This window comes from Musca vetustissima, unplaced genomic scaffold, assembly GCF_032173495.1.
Source record: "Musca vetustissima isolate MV318-11 ecotype Yass unplaced genomic scaffold, APGP_CSIRO_Mvet_v1 utg13361, whole genome shotgun sequence".
In the NCBI taxonomy this organism is placed as follows: domain Eukaryota; kingdom Metazoa; phylum Arthropoda; class Insecta; order Diptera; family Muscidae; genus Musca; species Musca vetustissima.
The window spans coordinates 92,897-113,496 of NW_026875649.1; the positions used below are offsets into that span (position 1 = coordinate 92,897).

The 20,600-nt window shown below is 37.9% G+C and overlaps 1 protein-coding gene across 1 annotated transcript; it reads left to right on the forward strand.

The window, feature by feature from the left end:
• Positions 1 to 1,235: 1,235 nt before the first annotated feature.
• LOC133338170 (fibrinogen C domain-containing protein 1-like) lies at positions 1,236 to 8,397 on the forward strand. Its single transcript, XM_061546351.1, has 11 exons — positions 1,236 to 1,316; positions 1,383 to 1,498; positions 5,871 to 5,969; positions 6,041 to 6,139; positions 6,203 to 6,301; positions 6,359 to 6,457; positions 6,520 to 6,717; positions 6,781 to 6,879; positions 7,518 to 7,616; positions 7,689 to 8,204; positions 8,280 to 8,397. The coding sequence occupies exons 1-11, from the start codon at positions 1,236 to 1,238 to the stop codon at positions 8,395 to 8,397; spliced, it is 1,623 nt and encodes a 540-aa protein (XP_061402335.1).
• Positions 8,398 to 20,600: the final 12,203 nt, after the last annotated feature.

Consider the following 20,600-nt stretch of genomic DNA (forward strand, 5'->3'; position numbering starts at 1 on the left):
AACTCGTAAAATATTGCACTATAACTGGATTCAACTCGTGGGTTATCCGCTACTATCTCATATAATCTCTCATTGCTGTATACATTTCTAATAATTTCGTTGGCTGTTAGGACCATAGCTCGATATTTGGGGGACATGCCTCACATGAATCAGTGAAGTGGTCGTAACTCCCAACGATCTTCTGATCATCTTATTCTGTAGGCGCTCGATATTTTTATTGATATACGCCGGCGCATTGGCCGTTGTCGTCCTGTCATGCTCAACATTCGCTCTTATAGAACTCTTGTACGTGTTCATGGCCATTTTCTCACCGTCGTCAAACATTTAAGTAAATTCGGTCTACCCTTTAGCTCTTCACTTATGTGCTCATGATGATCTCTTGCCGTTAGGGAATTTGTAATGATTCTTCCCAGGAATCTTAACTTTTTCACCTGCTGTATCTCTATGCCCTCTATATTTAAGGTAACCCGTTTGATACTATTTTTGGCAAAGTATATCGTGTTTGACTTTTCTGGATTGAAGACCAAATTTAAGTCCCTGCATTTTCTTGTTAGAGATCTAACTTAACAGACTGAGACAACGATCTATGCCAAGATCTATTAATAAGGTCACCCAAGTAGCGTGGATTTTTTTAAATGAATTTTTTATGGACCTATAAAGTGTGTGATTTTTTAAACTAATTTCCGCAACGACCCTCGATACTTGCCAATTTTTTTTAGTTTTCAAATAATATTTTTCGCAATGATCTAATTACAACCGTCATGGTTTGTTGTGTTGTTGACATCATGTTCAGCTATCTTAACCTATACCAAAATTTTCAATGCCTGATAATATTTTGTATGTGTCTGGTACGAACCAACAAAAATTAAACACATTTAATTTATATTGCGAGATGTTTTCTTAGATTTGAAAATGTATTTCAAACACTAACGATGTTAGCGGCTTTGCAAAAAAAATTTCTAAAACAAAACAAAAATAAATAAATATTTCCCTTAATAAAATCCAAGCGAGGACCACCTAGTAGGGTCTTGAAGTAATAATTCCAAATATATTTATCCACAACGTTTCCATCCCCCTTTTCACCACCCTCTACCCTTATCACCAAATTTCCCGCTCCTGTTGCTTATCACTTGGCCATATGGCTAAATATATAAAAAGCAATCATTCCGCTCCAACCTTGATTAGTAGCTACCAAACTTTATTCGGGTAAAGAAGTCCGACGCCAGAAATAGAAAATGAAAATTCTTTTTCTGCTGGTTATCGCTTGGACAGCCATAAATTTAGTCGAAAGCCATTTGACAATTGGCGTAAATGATGTGAGTGTGTGAAAATAAAAAAAATAAATTTTAAAAAAATATTGAAATAAAAAAATATTCAATTAGGATCCAGTTCCGGAGCACAATAATGCCGGTCTGTGGAGTGTTCTCTATGCCAAGATAAATATATTGCTGAATGAGACGACGGTGTTGCGGGAAAATATTGCCGAGCTGAGAGAGAGGTAGGTTATCGAATAAACAAAAAAAAAAATAAAGGCGTGGTTTTTATACCCTACACAACTATGATGTCAGGGTATTTTAGCTTTGTGCAGCCCCAAGAGTTTGCAACGCCGCGAAATATTGATCCTAGACCCATCTTTAAGTATACCGATTGTCATATATCGGCTAGCCGAATCGATCTAGACATGTGTGTCCGTCCGTCTATCCATTATAATTTGTAAACACGATACAGGCCAGAGTTATGGACCAATCTTCACGAAATTTTGCATGTAGAATGGGTACTGGTCAATGAAGACCCCTATAGTTTTTGATAAAGATCGGTTAATATTAGATGATGAAATGGACCAAAAACTTTATTATTGTTTGATTTTCTGGTCGTTTCAGAGGCCGCAATTATGGTCCAAATATCACGAATTTTTACATGGAGAAGGGGATCGGGACTAAGAATAAGCATGTCTGTTTTTTAAAGATCAATATTTAGCAGGACAAATGGACCTTGACTTTTGTGTGAAAAATGTCAATATTTGTATTCTGTAGCGTATATATTTGCTCCTGAAAGACCTAAACCCGAGAAGTTGATAGTATTTTCAAGAGGAGTGGTTGACCTTAAAAAGTGATACCAATTATATGGTCGTAGGTACTCAGATGTGGGAGTTACACTTAAATATTTACAAGTGCTTACGTATTCAGAAATTATTCAGTAACCCATTATCTTACAAGAGGTCGGAAATATAGCGCTAATCGCTTTGAAATTTTCAATGAGAGTCCAGGTATGGTCAAGGACAACGCCCATAAGTTTCGGTGATGATCAGATGAGGGTCCAGGTATGGTCAAGGACAACGCCTATAATTTTCGATGATGAACCGATAATAATATTGAGATGAAGTGGACCGAAAACTTAATTTTTTTGCGTTTTTTCGAATCGATCTATAGGCCACAACTGAAACCTGAACATCACAACACAACCCGCGGTGAAGGAAGAAATGTTGAAAAGGATTTAGAAGGGCTGTACTGAATATTAGTAATATTTGTTGACCTGTAGTTGGTCAGGAGGGTGCAAATATAGCGAAATATTATACTGCTCCGCTCACTGGTTTATAATTAATTTTTTAGGCACCCAAAATAGGAGTGAATTTTTTAAAATTAATTTTTAAGGACCTCAAACAGGCGCGGATTTTTTAAAATTATTTTTTTAGGCCGCTATAATAGGCGTAGATTTTGCATCTCCGTCCGCCTGTCCGTCGGTAGATGTTAAATTGTAAACAAAGTACAGGTCGCATTTTTGATTCGAATTGGATGAAATTTGGCACAGTTCATTTATTTGGCCCAAGGACGAACCCTATGAAATTGGGAAAAATCGGTTCAGATGTATATATGGCTCCCATATATATTTTCGTCCGATTTAAAGTAAATGGTGCATCAAAGTACTTATATATCATTCGATTTGCACGAAATTTGGCATATACTACTAAAATAAGCCTAGAATGATGTGTGTTAAGTTTCAGGAAAATCGGTTCAGATTTACATATAGCTCCCATATATATTTTCGTCCGATTTTATGTAAATGGTGCACCAAAGTCCCTATATATCCTTCAATTTGCACGAAATTTGGTATAAGGTACTGAATAAACCCTAGGACGATGTGTTTTAAATTTAGTAAAAATCGGTTCAGATTTAGATATAGCTCCCATATATATTTTCGTCCGATTTAGTGTAAATAGTGCACCAAAGTCCCCATATACCTCTCGATTTGCACGAAATTTGGCACAGCATACTGAATTGAGTCTAGAATGATGTGCGCTAAGTTTCGTAAAAATCAGTTCAGATTTAGATATAGCTCCCATACATATTTTCGTCCGATTTAAGGTAAATGGTGCACCAAAGTCCCTATATATCTTTCGATTTGCACGAAATTTGGCATATCGTACTTAATTAAGTCTAGAACGATGTGGGCTAAATTTCGTGAAAATTGGTTCAGATTTAGATATAGCTCCCATATATATTTGCGTCTGATTTTATGTAAATGGTGCATTAAAGTCCCTATATATCCTTCGATTTGCACAAAATTGGAAATATATTCAATTAGGATCAGACAACGGCATGAGGTTGATTGACTTCGCGGCAGCAAAAAACATGGTAGTTAGCAGCACCAGATTCAAGCATCTCGATATACACAAGACCAGTTGGATTTCTCCCGATCGAACAACGAAAAATCAAATCGATCATGTTGGATAGACGGAAGGCATTCATCCAGTGTTTTAGTCGTCTGATCGATCCGAGGAGCAAATATCAATTCGGACCATTGTAGCAGCCAAGGTTCGCACCCGTCTTACTGTAGCAGCAAAGGTGCGATCTAATGTAACACGGAAACTCGACTTGGCAACTCAACAGGTAGTCGAGGCCTACATCGCTCAACTTACCCAACTGCTTGACGAAAGCTCCCCTTGTCCCGATAATAATATAGAAGCACAGTGGCAGAGGATTGCCCACTCCCTACAAACTGCAGCAAAAGCAACACTTGGATACCACAGACCACCATCAAGAAACCCGTGGTACGATCAGGAGTGTCGTAATGCTACTGATAGAAAAACGCAGCGTATAGGACAAGTCTGCGTACAGTAGCAACACGTAATGTGATGGAGAATTATCGGAGAAAAGGAGAGAGGAGAAACGTGTTTTCAGAAAAAGAAGAAAGAACAGGAAAAACGTGAGCGTGAGCAAATCGAGATATACAGGAGTCAGAATGAAGTCCGAAAACTCTACCAACGGGTCAAACACCAAACCGAAGGCTTTGGTGCAAGCACATCCTTCTGTAGAGATGAATAAGGAAACCTGGCGAAAGATACAGACAGCTTGTTGAGGATCTGGAAGGAACATTTTGAAAAGCTTCTGGTATCAAATAGTGGCGGTGAAGAAGATATCCCAGAACCAATAAGAGATGACGGTATAGAGCGTATACCACCTAGCCAAGATGAGGTCAGAATAGCAAATAGCAGAATCGGCTGAAGAATAATAGAGCAGCAGGTACCGATTGATTAAAAGCCGAACTATTCAAGACTGGTGGTCAGATGCTGGTCAGGAGCATGCACCAGCAATGATTGGAACCCCAACATCCTGCGTCCCGTGCACAACAAAGGAGACAAGACGATATGTGCCAACTATAGAGGAATAAATCTCCTTCCCATCGCATATAAAGTGCTATCCAGCGTACTGTGTGAACGACTGATGCCAATGGTCAATGACATTATTGCACCATAATCTGTGCCAAATCTTGAAAAACCCCACGAAAAACACATCGACACATTCCAACTTTTCGTCGACTATAAAACCGCATTCGACAGTCCTATCCGTTCAGAGGTGTTTAAAGCCATGTCTGCGTTTGGCATTCCTGCAAAATTAATACAGCTACGCATGATAACTTTAAATGGCGCACAAGGTCAGCAGTTAAAGTCGGAAAGGACCTCTTGGAGCCCTTTAATACCGAACGAGGATTCACACGAAGTGACAGTTTGTCGTGTGAACTTTTTAACATCCTGCTGGAAAAGGTCATACGAGAGGCAAAAGTGAACAGAAATGGCACCAAACAACACCAGTTACTCGCCTACGCTGATGACATCGACATAATGGATCGGACATTGCGAGCGGCAACAGTCACCTTTGAACAAATTGAGAAGGAGTCTGCCAAAATGGGTCTGGCAGTAAACGGCGAGAAGACCAAGCTTATGGTATCAACGCGCAAGACGTCCAGTAGACTCGGACCAACTTTGGAAATTGAGAATTACAGCTTCGAGGTAGTCAAAGATGTTATATACCTTGGTAGTGCCATAAATAAAACGAATGACATCAGTTTTGATCAGTCAGGATAGTGATGGCAAACCGATACTAATATGGTCTGAGCAAACATCTCAAAAGCAAGGCCACCTCCCCCCAGGCCAAACTCACACTCTACAAGACGCTGATACTACCCGTGCTGTTATATGGATCTGATGCGTGGGTACTTACGCAAGCAAATGAGGCAACTCTTGGGGTGTTTGAGAGAAAAATTCTCCGAAAGATCTATAGGTCGATCTGCGTTGACGGTGAATATCGCCGTCGAATGAACCATGAGTTGTACCAGCTATTCTCGGACATCGACATTGTTAGACGTCCCCAGCCCATAAGGCATATAAGAGCGAACCAGCTGATGGTTCACGCAGAAGGGGAAGGCCACATATACGATGGAAAGACCAAGTGGACGACAACATTGCCAAACCCAAGTGGTGAAGGAAATCATATAGTCGGCCCCGTCCGACATTACTACTTTCTTTACTGGTTTAAAAATATAAAAGGCGTGGATTTTTTAAAAATATTTTTATATTTTTTTTTTATTTTAAGACAAAATGACCAGGAGTCCAATGTGGCCACGATGTTGGAAAACTTCAAAGAAGAGACCAATAAATTAATGGAGACCAGTATCAATAATCTGAAACGAAAGTAATTAAATAAAATTTGAAATAGAAATAAAAAACAAATTGAATATTTATTTTATTTAAAATTTTCATTAGATATGAACAGGACGAGGATCGTTTTATAGCATTCGTGGATAATATGTCTGCCGAAACCAAAGTTTATCTGGAAAATGGTTTCAAGGAATTACAAGAAAGGTAAGATATTGTAACCACTTTTATAACGAATCCTTACGGTTTGAAAATCCTCTCTCCCCATAGACAGGATCTTCAAGAGGAGAAAATTGGAAAATTAATAGAATCCGTAGTCTTGAATGGCAAACAAACGATTGAGGAAACCCAGGAACAAATACAAAAAAGGTAAGGCATGGAAAAAATTAAGCATAAAATACCCTTTCAAATAATTTACGGTTCCAGCCTCAATGATCAGGAAGTCCGATTCACTACTCTAATGAATTCAATATCCAAGGAATCCCAAAAATATATGGAAACACATTTAGAAGAACTAAGACAAAGGTTAGACCCTAAAGTCCTCTGTATTTTTTTCCTCAATTAAAAGTAAAATATATATTTTTTAGACAAGAGCTGAGCGAGGAACGTGTCCTGCAACACGTTGAGAATACTTCTTCGAATGCCCAACAATTTCTGGAAAAGGGTTTCGATGACATGAATAGAAGACAGGATCAGCAAGAGGAGCAAATAGGCACATTAATCGAATCACTGACTCAAAGGACCCAACAATCTGTGGATCAGACATTGGATATTCTGCAACAGAGGTAACCCAAAAATCTTAGAGAGGTTGAAACATTTTTTCAAAATATTTTTTTTATTTTTTCCAGACTAGCCGAACAAGAAGTTCGCATTGCCCATTTAATGGATTCCTTGAGGATGGATTCTAAAGAATATATGGAAAAGGGTTTGGAGGAATTGGGTCAAAGGTAAGGAGGATTTTTTAAGAATATTTTTTAAGGCACCTATAAAAGGCGTGGATTTTTATACCCTGTGTGCAAAGTTTCGTTAAAATCGGTTCAGATTTGGATATAGCTCCCATATATATTTTCGTCCGATTTTATGTAAATGCCCCGAAGTCCCTATATAACTTTCGATTTGCTCGAAATTTGGCATAAGGCACTGAATTAGGTCCAGAATGATATGTGCTAAGTTTCGAGAAAATCGGTTCAGATTTAGATATAGCTCCCATATACATTTTCGTCCGATTTAAGGTAAATGGTGCCCCGAAGTCCCTATATAACTTTCGATTTGCTCGAAATTTGGCATAAGGCACTGAATTAGGTCCAGAATGATGTGTGCTAAGTTTCGTGAAAATCGGTTCAGATTTAGATATAGCTCCCGTATATAGTTTCGTCCGATTCCATGTAAATGGTGCACCAAAGTCCCTATATGTCTTTTGATTTGTAGGAAATTTGGCATATGATCCTGAATTAGGTCCAGAATGATATGTGCTAAGTTATGTAAAAATCGCTTCAGATTTATATATAGCTCCTATATATATTTCAGTCCGATCTGGACATGATTTTTTTTTAAATTAATTTTTCAATTTTTATTTTTTTTGCAGATTAATTGTGCAGGAAGATCGAATTGCTGGTACCCTTGAAAATATTACTGCCGAAGCCCAGAAATCCCTCGAACAGGGTCTTGAAGGAGTTAAACAAGGGTAAAATCAACTCCAAATTATTGTAATTTTTTTTTTAAATTTGTTGTTGTTGTAATTTTCAATTATTTCCAGCTATTCCAAATTAGAAGATAGACAAAACCTGCAACATAACCTTAGTTTGAAAATTTTGGAAAACACCGCCCCTAAACCCTATTCCTTTGGAGAAACTCCTGATATACTTTCCCTTAATCAACATCGCGAATGGACAACAATATCCCGTCGCCTGGATGGTTCAGTGGCCTTTGATCTTGGCTGGGAAAATTATAAAAATGGTTTCGGAAATCCAAATGGTGAATTTTTCATAGGCCTCGAACAGTTGCATGCCCTGACGAATTATGGTGCCACCCAAGAATTGTTGGTCATTCTGCGTGATTATCAAAATCAAACACGTTATGCCAAATATGATATATTCCGGGTGGGAAGTGAATTGAAACGTTATGCCATTACCGAATTGGGTAGCTATAGTGGAGATGCGGGTGATTCGTTGAGAGCACATGCCGGTGCACCATTTATTACCAAGGATAATAATGATGGTAGCTTCCCCGTGGAGCGGGGTGGTGGTTGGTGGCGTTCGGTGCAATCTATGTGGTAGGTGGCAGGGAGCAGAACATGAAGAGAGAGAGAGGAAAAATGTTAATTAAAATTTTTTTTTGTGAATTTTAGTGACCTGCATTCGTATTATCAACCGGTTGACAATGTATATGGTATCTTCTGGGGCACATGGAATGGCTGGAAATATACCTTGAAATCAGCGGAGATGATGATACGTTCCAAGCGATAGAATCGCAATAGTAACTCGCAAGAAAAATTACATTTAATTTCTTTAATAAAATAAACGATAAAATTTTTTAAAACAAACTTCACTTCATTTAAAATAAAACATGGTTCACCGCCGACGCATATCGGCCCATAGATCTTTCTCTCAAACACTCCAAGAGCTGCTTCATCAGCTTGCGCATGTACTCATGCTTCAGATCCATACACCAGCACGGATATTATCAGTGTCATGTAGTGTGTGAGTTTTGGTCTGGCGAGAGGTGGCCTTGTTTTTAGACTGCTTACTCAGACCATAGTAGCATCTGTTGGCCAACATTATTCTCTTCCGAATTTCAAAACTGATGACTACATCGAGGCTGCAGTTTTAAAGTTCCACAGTTGATCCGAGTCTAGTGGACGTCTTACGCGTTGATACCATCAGCTTGGTCTTCTCGCCATTTATTGGCAGAGTCCTTCTCAATTTGTTCAAAAATGACTGTTATCGCTCGCAATGTTCGACCCATTATATAGATGTCATCGGCATAGGAGGGTAATATATGCTGTTTGGTGTACAGAATGTCATTTCTGTTCACCTTTGTCTCTCGTATGATCTATCCCAGCAAAATGTTAAGAAGATCACACGATAAACTGTCACCTTGTCTGAGCGCTCGTTCGGTATTAAAGCGTTCCGAGAGGTCCTTTCCGACTTTAACTGCTGATCTTATGTCAGTTAAAGTTATCATGCATAGCCGTATTAATTTTGCCGAACGCATACATTACTTTAAACACTTCTGAACGGATAGGGCTTGTCGAATATTCGTGTGTCTTTTCCAGGTTTTGGCGCAGAGCGAAAATGTGGTCAATGGTGGAATTGCCAGGTCTGAAGCCGAATTGGTATGGTCCAATAATGTCAACTACCATTGGTTTTAGTGGTTCACACAGCACGCTGGATAGCACTTTATAAGCAATGGCAAGGAGACTAATTCCTCTATATCGTCTTGTCTTAATTTTTGTGCACAGAATACTGAGGTTTCAATAAAAGAGCATGCAACATAGTATAAATCAGCCGATGCATGCTCCTAATGAACATCTGACCACCGGTCTTGAATAGATCGCACCGGCACCGGCAGCTTTACTATTCTTCAGTCGATTGATTGCTACTCTGACCTCATCTTGGCTAGGTGGTCTACCGTCCTCTCTTATTATACCCTACACAACTATGTTGTCAGGGTATTATAGCTTTGTGCAGCCCCAAAAGTTTGTAACGCCGCGAAATATTGGTCCTAGACCCACCTTTAAGTATACCGATCGTCATATCTCGACTAGCTGAGTCGATCTAGACATGTGTGTCCGTCTGTCCATTATAATTTGTAAACACGATACAGGCCACAGTTATGGACCAATCTTCACGAAATTTTGCATGTAGGATGGGTTCTGGCCAATGAAGACCCTATTGTTTTTGGGAAAGATCGGTTAATATTTAGGGGATGAAATGGACCAAATACTAAATTTTTGTCGGTTTTTCTGGTCGCTCCAGAGGCCGCAGTAATGGCCCGAACATCGTGAAATTTTGCATGGAGAAGGGGATCGGGCCAAAGAATAAGCATGCCTGTTTTGATAAAGATTGGTCAATATTTAGCGGGTCAAATGGACCCTGAATTTTGTGTGAAAAATGACAAAATTTGTATTCTATAGCGTATATATTTACCCCTGAATGACGTCGATCCGAGAAGTTGATATTATATCAAAGAGGAGTGGTTGACCTTTAAATTAATACCAATTATATTGTTGTATGTGCTCGGATGTGGGAGTTACACCTAAATATTTACAGGTATCTCCGTATCCGTATATTATTTAGTAACCCATTATCACTCTAGAGCGCGGAACTATAGCGCTGATCGCTTTGAAATGTTCCATAAGGTTCCAGTTATGGTCAAGGACAAGGCCTATAATTTTCGGTGATGATCAGATAATATTTTTGGAATGAAGTGGACCGAAAACTTAATTTTTTGTATTATTTTCGAGTCGATCTATAGACCACAAATGAAGTCCGAACATCACAACACAACCCACGGTGAAGGGAATCTGGACAATAGCTGTACTGAATACTCGTAATTTCCGGAAAATATGTCAGTGTGAGGAAGCGGTGCTGTTTACCTCTAATCGGGCAAGAGGATGCCAATATCACGAAATATTGCCCAGGCTCGGAATAAAAATCCGCAGAACTATATATAAACTACCGCAGTTCCGTGGTAGTTGTGTAGGGTATCGTATGGTCGGCCCCGTCCGACTATACTGCTCCGCTCGCTGGTTGGTTCTGCGGTATCTTCTTCACCGCCACTATTTGATACCAGAAGCTTAGCAAAATGCACTTCCAGATCCTCAACACGCTATCTGTCATCAGGTTACCAACTTCATCTCTACATGAGGAAGTGCCTGTATCCTTCCATCTATCACAACATGGTCAGTTTGACTTCTCGTTGCATGATCAGGAGAAATCCAAGTGGCCTTGTGTATATCGAGATGTTTGAATCTGGTGCTTCTAACTACCATGTTTTTTGCTGCCGCAAAGTCAATTAACCTCATGCCGTTGCCAGATTTCTTTTCATGGATACTGAATTTTCCGACGTTGGGGGCCAAAGATATTTCCCTTCCGATTTAAAATCTCCTCGCAGAATTTTAATGTCATGGCCAGGGCAGCGGACATATGCTGTTTCAAGGCGCTCATTTGTCTGCTCAACCTTGTCTTCGATCGGAGCATAAGCATATAGAAGAACTTCGCTTTTATGTGGTTTATAGCAATTCGCACATCTGGAGAGGAGGCCTTTTCTTCTCTAATTAACCAAAAATCCGCAGTCAATCGTTTTGTTTCCTGGCAGCTGTAGTACAGAGCGGTAGAAACATATGAAGGCCTTTTTAGACCATCGAAGCCTTTAAATACCTTTATCGATGACTTTTCGAGGCCTTTTTTAAACAATAAAAACCTTTAAGGGCCTTTTTAGACGATAGAAGCCTTCAAACGCCTTTTTTAGACGATAGAAGCCTTTTAAGGTCTTTTTCGATGACAGAAGCCTTTAAAGGCCTTTTTCGAGGACAAAAACCTTTAGAAGCCTTTTTTCGATTATATAAGTCTTTAAAGGTCTTTCTTTCGATGATCGAAGCCTTTAAAGGCCTTTTTAGACGATAGAAGCATTCTAACGCCTTTTTTAGACGATATAGGCCTTTTAAGGTCTTTTTCGACGATAGAAGCTTTAAAGTACTTTTTTTCGATGGCAGAAGCCTTTAAACCCCTTTTTTTGGATGATCGAAAACTTTAACGGCATTCTTGGTGACAGAAGCTTTAAAGTTCTTTTTTCGATGACAGAAGCCTTTTTCCGACGATAGAAGCATTTAAGGGCATTTTTGGTGATAGAAGACTTTTACGGCATTTTTAGACGAATGCTTGGCGAAGTTTTAGAAAATATTGAAAGGGAATGGGAATTCCGAAGAAAGAATAATTCAGGAGTCATTTGAACGGCTGTGTTTGGAGCTCATCATTCAAGAACCAAGCATATACAAGCATCACTTTATAAAATGTAAGGATGCAAATCGCCCACTCCCTCATTTCCATACCAGAAACAAAGTTAAAAAAATATTTTTTTTTTATAATTTTTAAAAAATACTGTTTGTTTTTCAGTTTATTTTGAATTTCCGATAATAGTAATAATCCAAATAGTTAAATATTTTATTGATAACCAAATTCACTAGTTGATGATTTCAACAAAATAGAGTAGTACAGTTGTGCCCAACATGTTTAGTTGAAAAGTAAATTCTAATGAAGATGTAAACGTTATGTTCCCGTTAACATTAACACCATGTTCGTAAACAAGTTCCCGTTAGCGGAGAGGCCACGTGGTCGGCGCAGCAGCAGATGTTTGACGTCGGCAAGTCGACTGAAAGCATCCAGGAATTCGCGACCGAGTGTAGAAAAGTGAGAGGGACAAGCCGGGCTGGTGATCAGTCGGTGCAGAGCCGTCAACCGTAGCAAGAAGTTCCCGAGGATAAGAGAAATTAAGAGCGGAGAAGGAGGAAGTAGTGGTGAGTATACAATATTGAAGCAAGTGATTTATAATTATCAACGAATAACCAAACCAAAATAAAGAGCCGTCGTGGGATTTCATAAAAAGAAAAGTGATTTTAAATAAACCGAAATTAAGAGCCGCCGAAAAAGTGATTTTAAGCAAACTAAAGAACCGTCGTGAGCCTTTTTTCAATGACAAGTGATTTTAAGCAACCCGCAACAAGGAGCCGTCGTGGGCCTTTATCCAATGAAACGAGATTTTAACCAAACCGAAATAAAGAGCCGTCGTGAGACTTTCTCCAAAGAAAAGTAATTTTAAGTAAACCGGAATAAAGAGCCATCGTGGCCTTTATCCAATGAAAAGTAATTTTAGGCAAACCGAAATGAAGAGACGTCGTTGGCCTTTATCCAAAGAAAAGTAATTTTAAGCATACCGTACAAAAAATACGTCGTCGGCCTTTATCCAAAGAAAAGTGATTTTAAGCAAACCAAAATGAAGATCTATCGTGTGCCCTTATCCAAAGAAAAGTGATTTTAAACAAACCGAAATAAAGAGCCGCCGTGGACCTTTATCCAAAGAAAAGTGATTGTAGGCAAATCAATATAAAGAGCCGTCGTGGGCCTTTATCCAAAGAAAAGTGATTGTAGGCAAATCGAAAAAAAGAGCCGTCGTGGGCCTTTATCCGAAGAAAAGTGATTTTAGGCAAACCGAAATAAAAAAACCGTCGTGAGCCTTTTCCAAGAAAAATGATTTTAGCCAAGCCGAAATAAAGAACCTTCGTGGGCCTTTATCCGAAGAAAAGTGATCTTAAGCAAACCGAAATAAGGAGCCGTCGCGAGACAAACCGAAATAGAAAGCATTCGTGATACTTTATTTAAGAAGTAAAAGTCGAAATAAAGATCTTTCGTGGGCCTTTATTGAAAAGTGTTTAAATGTTGAGAAGCGTCGAGGCTTATATCGAAAGCAGCAGCAGTGACCAAAGCCTAGTCCGGATCGCCGCAATCAGCAATTCCTTCGTCTTCAGTTATTTGTGATACCAACAGACGTACCGGAGCACTAGCAGAACCGAGCCAGACGTTGCAGACTTCAAGAATCTTGATGGAATTTGAGTATGGAATTTGAGTATCAGTTTAGGCTTCTAAATAAAGCGAAGTATTCTGAATTTGAAAACTAAAACTACATCTTTTCACTCTCGGTCACTTCAATATAAATTTTCAGTGATGAGTCCTGCTCTCGCGAGCATATCCCAGCAACCGGAGGAAAACATATTTTTTGTTAATTTGAAAAATTGTTTTTATTTAAATAAAATTTAATCACAATCTTCCCCTACCCCCTTCAGTAGACTTGGTTATATTTTTCTGGTTTTAGGTTCTCCATTTTGAAGGATTTCACCTCTTGGACCAGTTCCCTTTGTAAAGGGGTTAATTTTTTATAAACTGGAGTTTCCGAAGAATTTCTTCCATTTTCTTTCGAATCTGCCGTGGTTGCTTGAATGGATTTTGAATTTTCCATTTCACCACCACCACCATTATTGTTGTTGTTGTTTATGGTAATAACAATAACTGAGGCAGAGCTGGGCAATTGTAATTGCAAAGTTGAGTTGTTGTTGCTGATACCCTCAGTGTTGTTTGTCACTGTGGCAATTTGTGGATTCTGTTCAGTGGGTTGTTTGACTGCACCTAAAAGTATGCTAAGCGCCTTTTGTATTTCTTCATCGGAATTCTTTGTGGCTGGTGACTCTTGGTGGGAAAGTTGTTTTTTGTCATCCTCTACTGCCATAACTGGTAAGGCTTTGAAAATTCCATTACTTTTATCTCCTCTGCGTTCCTGTTCCACAACTTTAACTGGCATGGCCTTAAAAATACCACCACCATTTGGGGTGTTATTCTTATTTGGATTTTTGTTGCCATTCATTTTTAATACCAATTCCTTTTCTTTCTCCTCCTTGGCCAGCAGTTCGCTTAAACCATTTGGCCTTAGACCCATGCGGCCTGCGGAGGCAATTTCCAATTTTTTATTTTTTTCTCTTGTATTAAAACTACGCCATCGTTGAAATAATTGTTGTTGTTGTTGCTGCTGTCCATTGTTTGGAGGGGTATTTGTTGTCCCGCCCATCGTTCCATTGCCATTGGAGAATTTTCGTTTTGTCCTTGGCAAGGTGGTATTATCCACATTTACAATTATTTGTTTTGGGGGTTTGAGAACATCTTCGATTTTCGGACGTTGTGAAATTGAATTTTTTGGAGGAGTTTCCATTTTTTGATTTTTTTCGAAAAAGTTTTTTTTGCACCCAAAAAAAAAAAAAAAAAAAAATATTGGCAGCTTTTCCGGCTCGTTGTTGTTCGCAAACTGAATGTTATTTTTTTATTATCAAATAATTGATTTGGCTATGATGATACCTATAAGGTAAAATTTAGCAATGACATATGGGGGAGAAATTTGTTTCGTATCAGTAGTAGGTTTCGCAGTAACAGTAGAACCCGGAAAAAATTAAAAAAAAAAACAATTTTTTAAAATTTTGTTTTTTCTTAGAAAATAAACAAAAATAAAATGTCAGATATTTATTATACCCTTCACCACACTGTGGTACAGGGTATTATGTCTTTGTGCATATGTTTGTAACAGGCAAAAGGAAACGAGATAGACACATGGTTCCTTTTGAGAATATGCATAGAATCACTTTCTAAGTCGATTTATGCATGTCCGTCCGTCCGTCCGTCTGTCCGTCTGTCTGTCTGTCTGTCCATGTTAAATTGTAAACAAAGTACAGGTCGCATTTATGATCCGAATTGAATGAAATTTGGCATAGGTCACTTATTCGGCCCAAGGACGAACCCTATTGAAATTGGGAAAAATCGGTTCAGATTTAGATATAGCTCCCATATATATATTTAACCGATTTAATGTAAACGGCCCCTATATATCTTTCGATTTGCACGAAATATGGTACAGCTTAATCATTTAGGTCTAGAATGATGTCTGCCAAGATTCGTGAAAATCGGTCCAGATTTAGATATAGCTCCCATATATAGTTTCGTCCGATTTCATGTATATGGTGCCCCAAAGTTCCTATATATCTTTTGATTTGCACGAAATTTGGTATAACGTACTGAATTAAGCCTAGAGTGATGTCTGCCAAGTTTGGAGAAAATCGGTCCAGATTTAGATATAGCTCCCATATATAGTTTCGTCCGATTTCATGTAAAAGGTGCCCCAAAGTCCCTATATATCTTTCGATTTGCGCGAAATTTGGCATAACGTACTGAATTGAGCTTAGAATGATGTCTAACAAGTTTGGAGAAAATCGGTCCAGATTTAGATTTAGGTCCCATATATAGTTTCGTACGATTTCATGTAAATGGTGCCCCAAAGTCCGTATATATCTTTTGATTTGCACGAAATTTGGCATAACGTACTGAATCAAGCCTAGAGTGATGTCTGCCAAGTTTGGAGAAAATCGGTCCAGATTTAGATATAGCTCCCATATATAGTTTCGTCCGATTTCATGTAAATGGTGCCTCAAAGTCCCTATATAACTTTCGATTTGCACGAAATTTGGCATAACGTACTGAATTAAGCCTAGAGTGATGTCTGCCAAGTTTGGAGAAAATCGGTCCAAATTTAGATATAGCTCCCATATATAGTTTCGTCCGATTTCATGTAAATGGTGCCTCAAAGTCCCTATATAACTTTCGATTTGCACGAAATTTGGCATAACGTACTGAATTGAGCCTGGAATGATGTCTACCAAGTTTCGAGAAAATCGGTCCAGATTTAGATATAGCTCCCATATATAGTTTCGTACGATTTCATGTAAATGGTGCCCCAAAGTCCCTATATATCTTTTGATTTGCACGAAATTTGGCATAACGTACTGAATTAAGCCTAGAGTGATGTCTGCCAAGTTTGGAGAAAATCGGTCCAGATTTAGATATAGCTCCCATATATAGTTTCGTCCGATTTCATGTAAATGGTGCCTCAAAGTCCCTATATAACTTTCGATTTGCACGAAATTTGGCATAACGCACTGAATTGAGCCTAGAATGATGTCTACCAAGTTTCGAGAAAATCGGCCCAGATTTAGATATAGCTCCCACATATAGTTTCGTACGATTTCATGTAAATGGTGCCCCAAAGTCCCTACATAACTTTCGATTTGCACGAAATTTGTCATAACGTACTGAATTGAGCCTAGAATGATGTCTGCCAAGTTTCGTGAAAATCGGTCCAGATTTAGATATAGCTCCCTTTTATTATAGATTGATTTTAAGTAATTGACGTACTAAGGAACCAATAGAAACAAAACGTTCTGAAATTAGTATAACCTAACCTGTGACAAGTTTGTTTGAAATCGCTTAATATTTGGATAGAGCTTCCATATATATTTTCGACCGATTTCAAGTAAATTGGGCATCAGACTCCTCATGTTAGTCAGATTGACATCAAATTGTGCACAACGCACAAAATTGAGCATACAATTACGTAGTTGCGTTTTCTAGAAGTACAGACATAGCCCAACGGACTTATTTATATTTGTTTGAAGTCGATTAACATACTTTATGGATAGATCTAGGTAGATTCACATTTAGATAAATATTACTTTTTTTCATCCAATTACATGTTAATAGTCCTGTTTAATATACCCATAGTGGTGAAGGGTATCATATAGTCGGCCCCGTCCGACTTTACTACTTTCCTTACTGGTTTTTTAATTATAATAATTTCAAAAAATAAAAACAATTAATGAATAGGGCTCACTGTACAATCGACCGGCCCTACTATCATATTATTTCATACAATTGTAATTTGATTTTTTATCTTATCGAAGAGTTAACAAATGTTTTTTTTTTTTTTTAACGAAGTTGAGGACTCCCTCACCCACACACCACTTCATTGAAACAATTAATAATATTTGATTCAAAATAATATTTGATTCTAAAATAAATTTAAAAGTTTTTTTTTTTCTAAAAAAAATGATAAAATGTTTTTTTTAGATACCGATAACAGACGCGGATTTTTTTAAAAATATATTAAAAATATATATAAATATATATTTAGGGACCTATTATAGCTCTGATTTCTCTCAATATTTTTTTGGGTTTTTTTTAAACCGTTTTAGGCGTGAATTTTTAAAATTAATTTTTAGGGGACCCAACCAAGGCGTGGATTTTTAAAATTAATTTTTAGGGGACCCAACCAAGGCGTGGATTTTTAAAATTAATTTTTAGGAGACCCAACCAAGGCGTGGATTTTTAAAATTAATTTTTAGGGGACCCAACCAAGGCGTGGATTTTTAAAATTAATTTTTAGGGTACCCAACCAAGGCGTGGATTTTTAAAATTAATTTTTAGGGGACCCAACCAAGTCGTGGATTTTTAAAATTAATTTTTAGGGGACCCAACCAAGGCGTGGATTTTTAAAATTAATTTTTAGGGGACCCAACCAAGGCGTGGATTTTTAAAATTAATTTTTAGGGGACCCAACCAAGGCGTGGATTTTTAAAATTAATTTTTAGGGGACCCAACCAAGGCGTGGATTTTTAAAATTAATTTTTAGGGGACCCAACCAAGGCGTGGATTTTTAAAATTAATTTTTAGGGGACCCAACCAAGGCGTGGATTTTTAAAATTAATTTTTAGGGGACCCAACCAAGGCGTGGATTTTTAAAATTAATTTTTAGGGGACCCAACCAAGGCGTGGATTTTTAAAATTAATTTTTAGGGGACCCAACCAAGGCGTGGATTTTTAAAATTAATTTTTAAATTTTTAAAATAATTTAATTTTTTAAGGGATCCATAATAGGCGTGGATTCTTTAAAGTTATTTTTTAAGAGATCCATAATAGGCGTGAATTCTTTAAAGTTATTTTTTAAGGGATCCATAATAGGCGTGGATCCTTTAAAGTTATTTTTAAGGGATCCATAAGGGTACCCCTCAAAAATTTCGGTATTTTGTGGTTTTTCAACCGAATTCGCTGTAATCTCCCTACCAAAAATTATTAATATTCGCCCCCTTTTTGGGGTAGTCCCCAAAAAACCCCCTTTTTTGCACCCTTCACCACACTGTGGTACAGGGTATTATGTCTTTGTGCGTATGTTTGTAACAGGTAAAAGGAAACGAGATAGACACATGGTTCCTTGAGAGAATATGCATAGAATCGCTTTTTGAGTCGATTTATGCATGTCCGTCAGTCGGACGGACTGACTGACGTCCGTCTGTAGATGTTAAATTGTAAACAAAGTACAGATCGCATTTGGCACAAGTCATTTATTTGGCCCAAGAAGAACCCTATTGAAATGGAAGAAAATCGAATCAGATTTAGATAAAGCTCCCATATATATTTTCATCCGATTAAGTACCTTAAATCGGTGCATCACAGACCCTATATATCTTTTGATTTGCACGAAATTTGGCATAGCGTACTAAAATAAGTCTAGAATGATGTGTACTAAGTTTCGTAAAAATCGGTTCAGATTTAGATATAGATCCCATATATAGTTTTGTCCGATTTAATGTAAATGGTGTACAAAAGTCCCTATATATCGTTCGATTTGCACGAAATTTTGCATAGCGTAATGAATTAAGTCTAGAATGACGTGTGCCAAATTTCGTGAAAATCGGTTCAGATTTATATATAGCTCCCATGTATAGTTTCGTCCGATTTAAGGTAAATGGGGCACCAAAGTTCCTATATATATTTCGACTTGCACGAAATTTGGCATAGAGTACTGAATTGATCTTAGAATGATGTCCGGCAAGTGTCGTGAAAATCGGTCTAGATTATATAATCGGTCCCAAATATAGTTTCGTCCGATTTCATGTAAATGGCGCACCAATGTCCCTATATATCTTTCGATTTGCACGAGGTTTCACAGAGCGTACTGAATTGAGCCTGGAATGACGTCTGCCTAGTTTCATGAAAATCGGTCCAGATTTAGATATAGCTCCCATATATATTTTCGTTCGATTTAAGGTAAATGGGGCACCGAAGTTCCTATATATATTTCGACTTCCACGAAATTTGGCATGGCGTAATGAATTAGGTCTAGAATGATGTGTGTTAAATTTCGTGAAAATCGGTTCAGATTTAGATACAGCTCCCATATATAGTTTCTTCCGATTTTATGTAAATGGTGCACCAAAGTCCCCATATATTCCTCGATTGGCACGAAATTTGGCACAGCGTACTGAATTAAGGCTTTAATGAAGTGTGTTAAGTTTCGTAAAAATCGGTTCAGATTTAGATATAGCTCCCATATATAGTTTTGTCAGATTTTATGTAAATGGTGCACCAAAGTCCCTATATATCTTTGGATTTGCCCGAAATTTTCCACAGCGTAATGAATTGAGTCTAGAATGATGTGAGGTAAGATTCGTGAAAAGTTTGAAACGTCGCGAAATATTGGTCCTACCTTTAAGCATGCCGATCGTCATATCTCGACTAGCTGAGACGATCCGCCGGTCTGTCCATTATAATTTTGAAACACGATACAGGCCACAGTTATGTATCAATCTTCACGAAATTTTGCATGTAGGATGGGTTCTGCCCAATGAAGACGCCTTTTGTTTTTCGTAAAGATCGGTTAATATTTAGGGAATGAAATGGACCAAATACTTAATTTTTGGCGGTTTTTTCTGGTCGCTTCAGAGGTCGCAATTAGGGTACAATTATCGCGAAATTTTACATGGAGAAGAGAATTGGGTCAAAGAATAAGCATGCCTGTTCTGATAAAGATCGGTCAATATTTAGCGGGTCAAATTGACCCTGACTTTTGTGTGAAAAATGACGTAATTTGTATTCTACAGCGTATATATTTGCCTCTGACGAATATAGATCCGAGAAGTTGATAATGTATTCAACAGGAGTGGTTGACCTTTAAATTAATACTAATTATATTATCGTATGTACTCAGATGCGGGAGTTACACTTAAATATTTACAGGTGCTTACGTATTCATATATTATTTAGTAACCCATTACCAGATTAGAGGGCGAAAATATAGCACTGATCGCTTTGAAATTTTCCATGAGGTTCCAGTTATGGCCAAGGACATCGCCTATAGTTTTCGGTGATGATGAGATAATAATTTTGGGATGAAATCTTAATTTTTTGTGTTTTTTTTTTTCGATTCAATCTATAGGCCACAATTATAAGCCGAACATCACAAC

Excerpts from the sequence above, each read along its gene's own strand:
- LOC133338170 (XM_061546351.1), top strand. The coding sequence starts at position 1,236 with ATGAAAATTCTTTTTCTGCTGGTTATCGCTTGGACAGCCATAAATTTA. Across the intron at positions 6,458-6,519 it reads TTAGAAGAACTAAGACAAAG|ACAAGAGCTGAGCGAGGAAC; the intron begins GTTAGACCCTAA and ends TATATTTTTTAG. Across the intron at positions 6,718-6,780 it reads TTGGATATTCTGCAACAGAG|ACTAGCCGAACAAGAAGTTC; the intron begins GTAACCCAAAAA and ends TATTTTTTCCAG.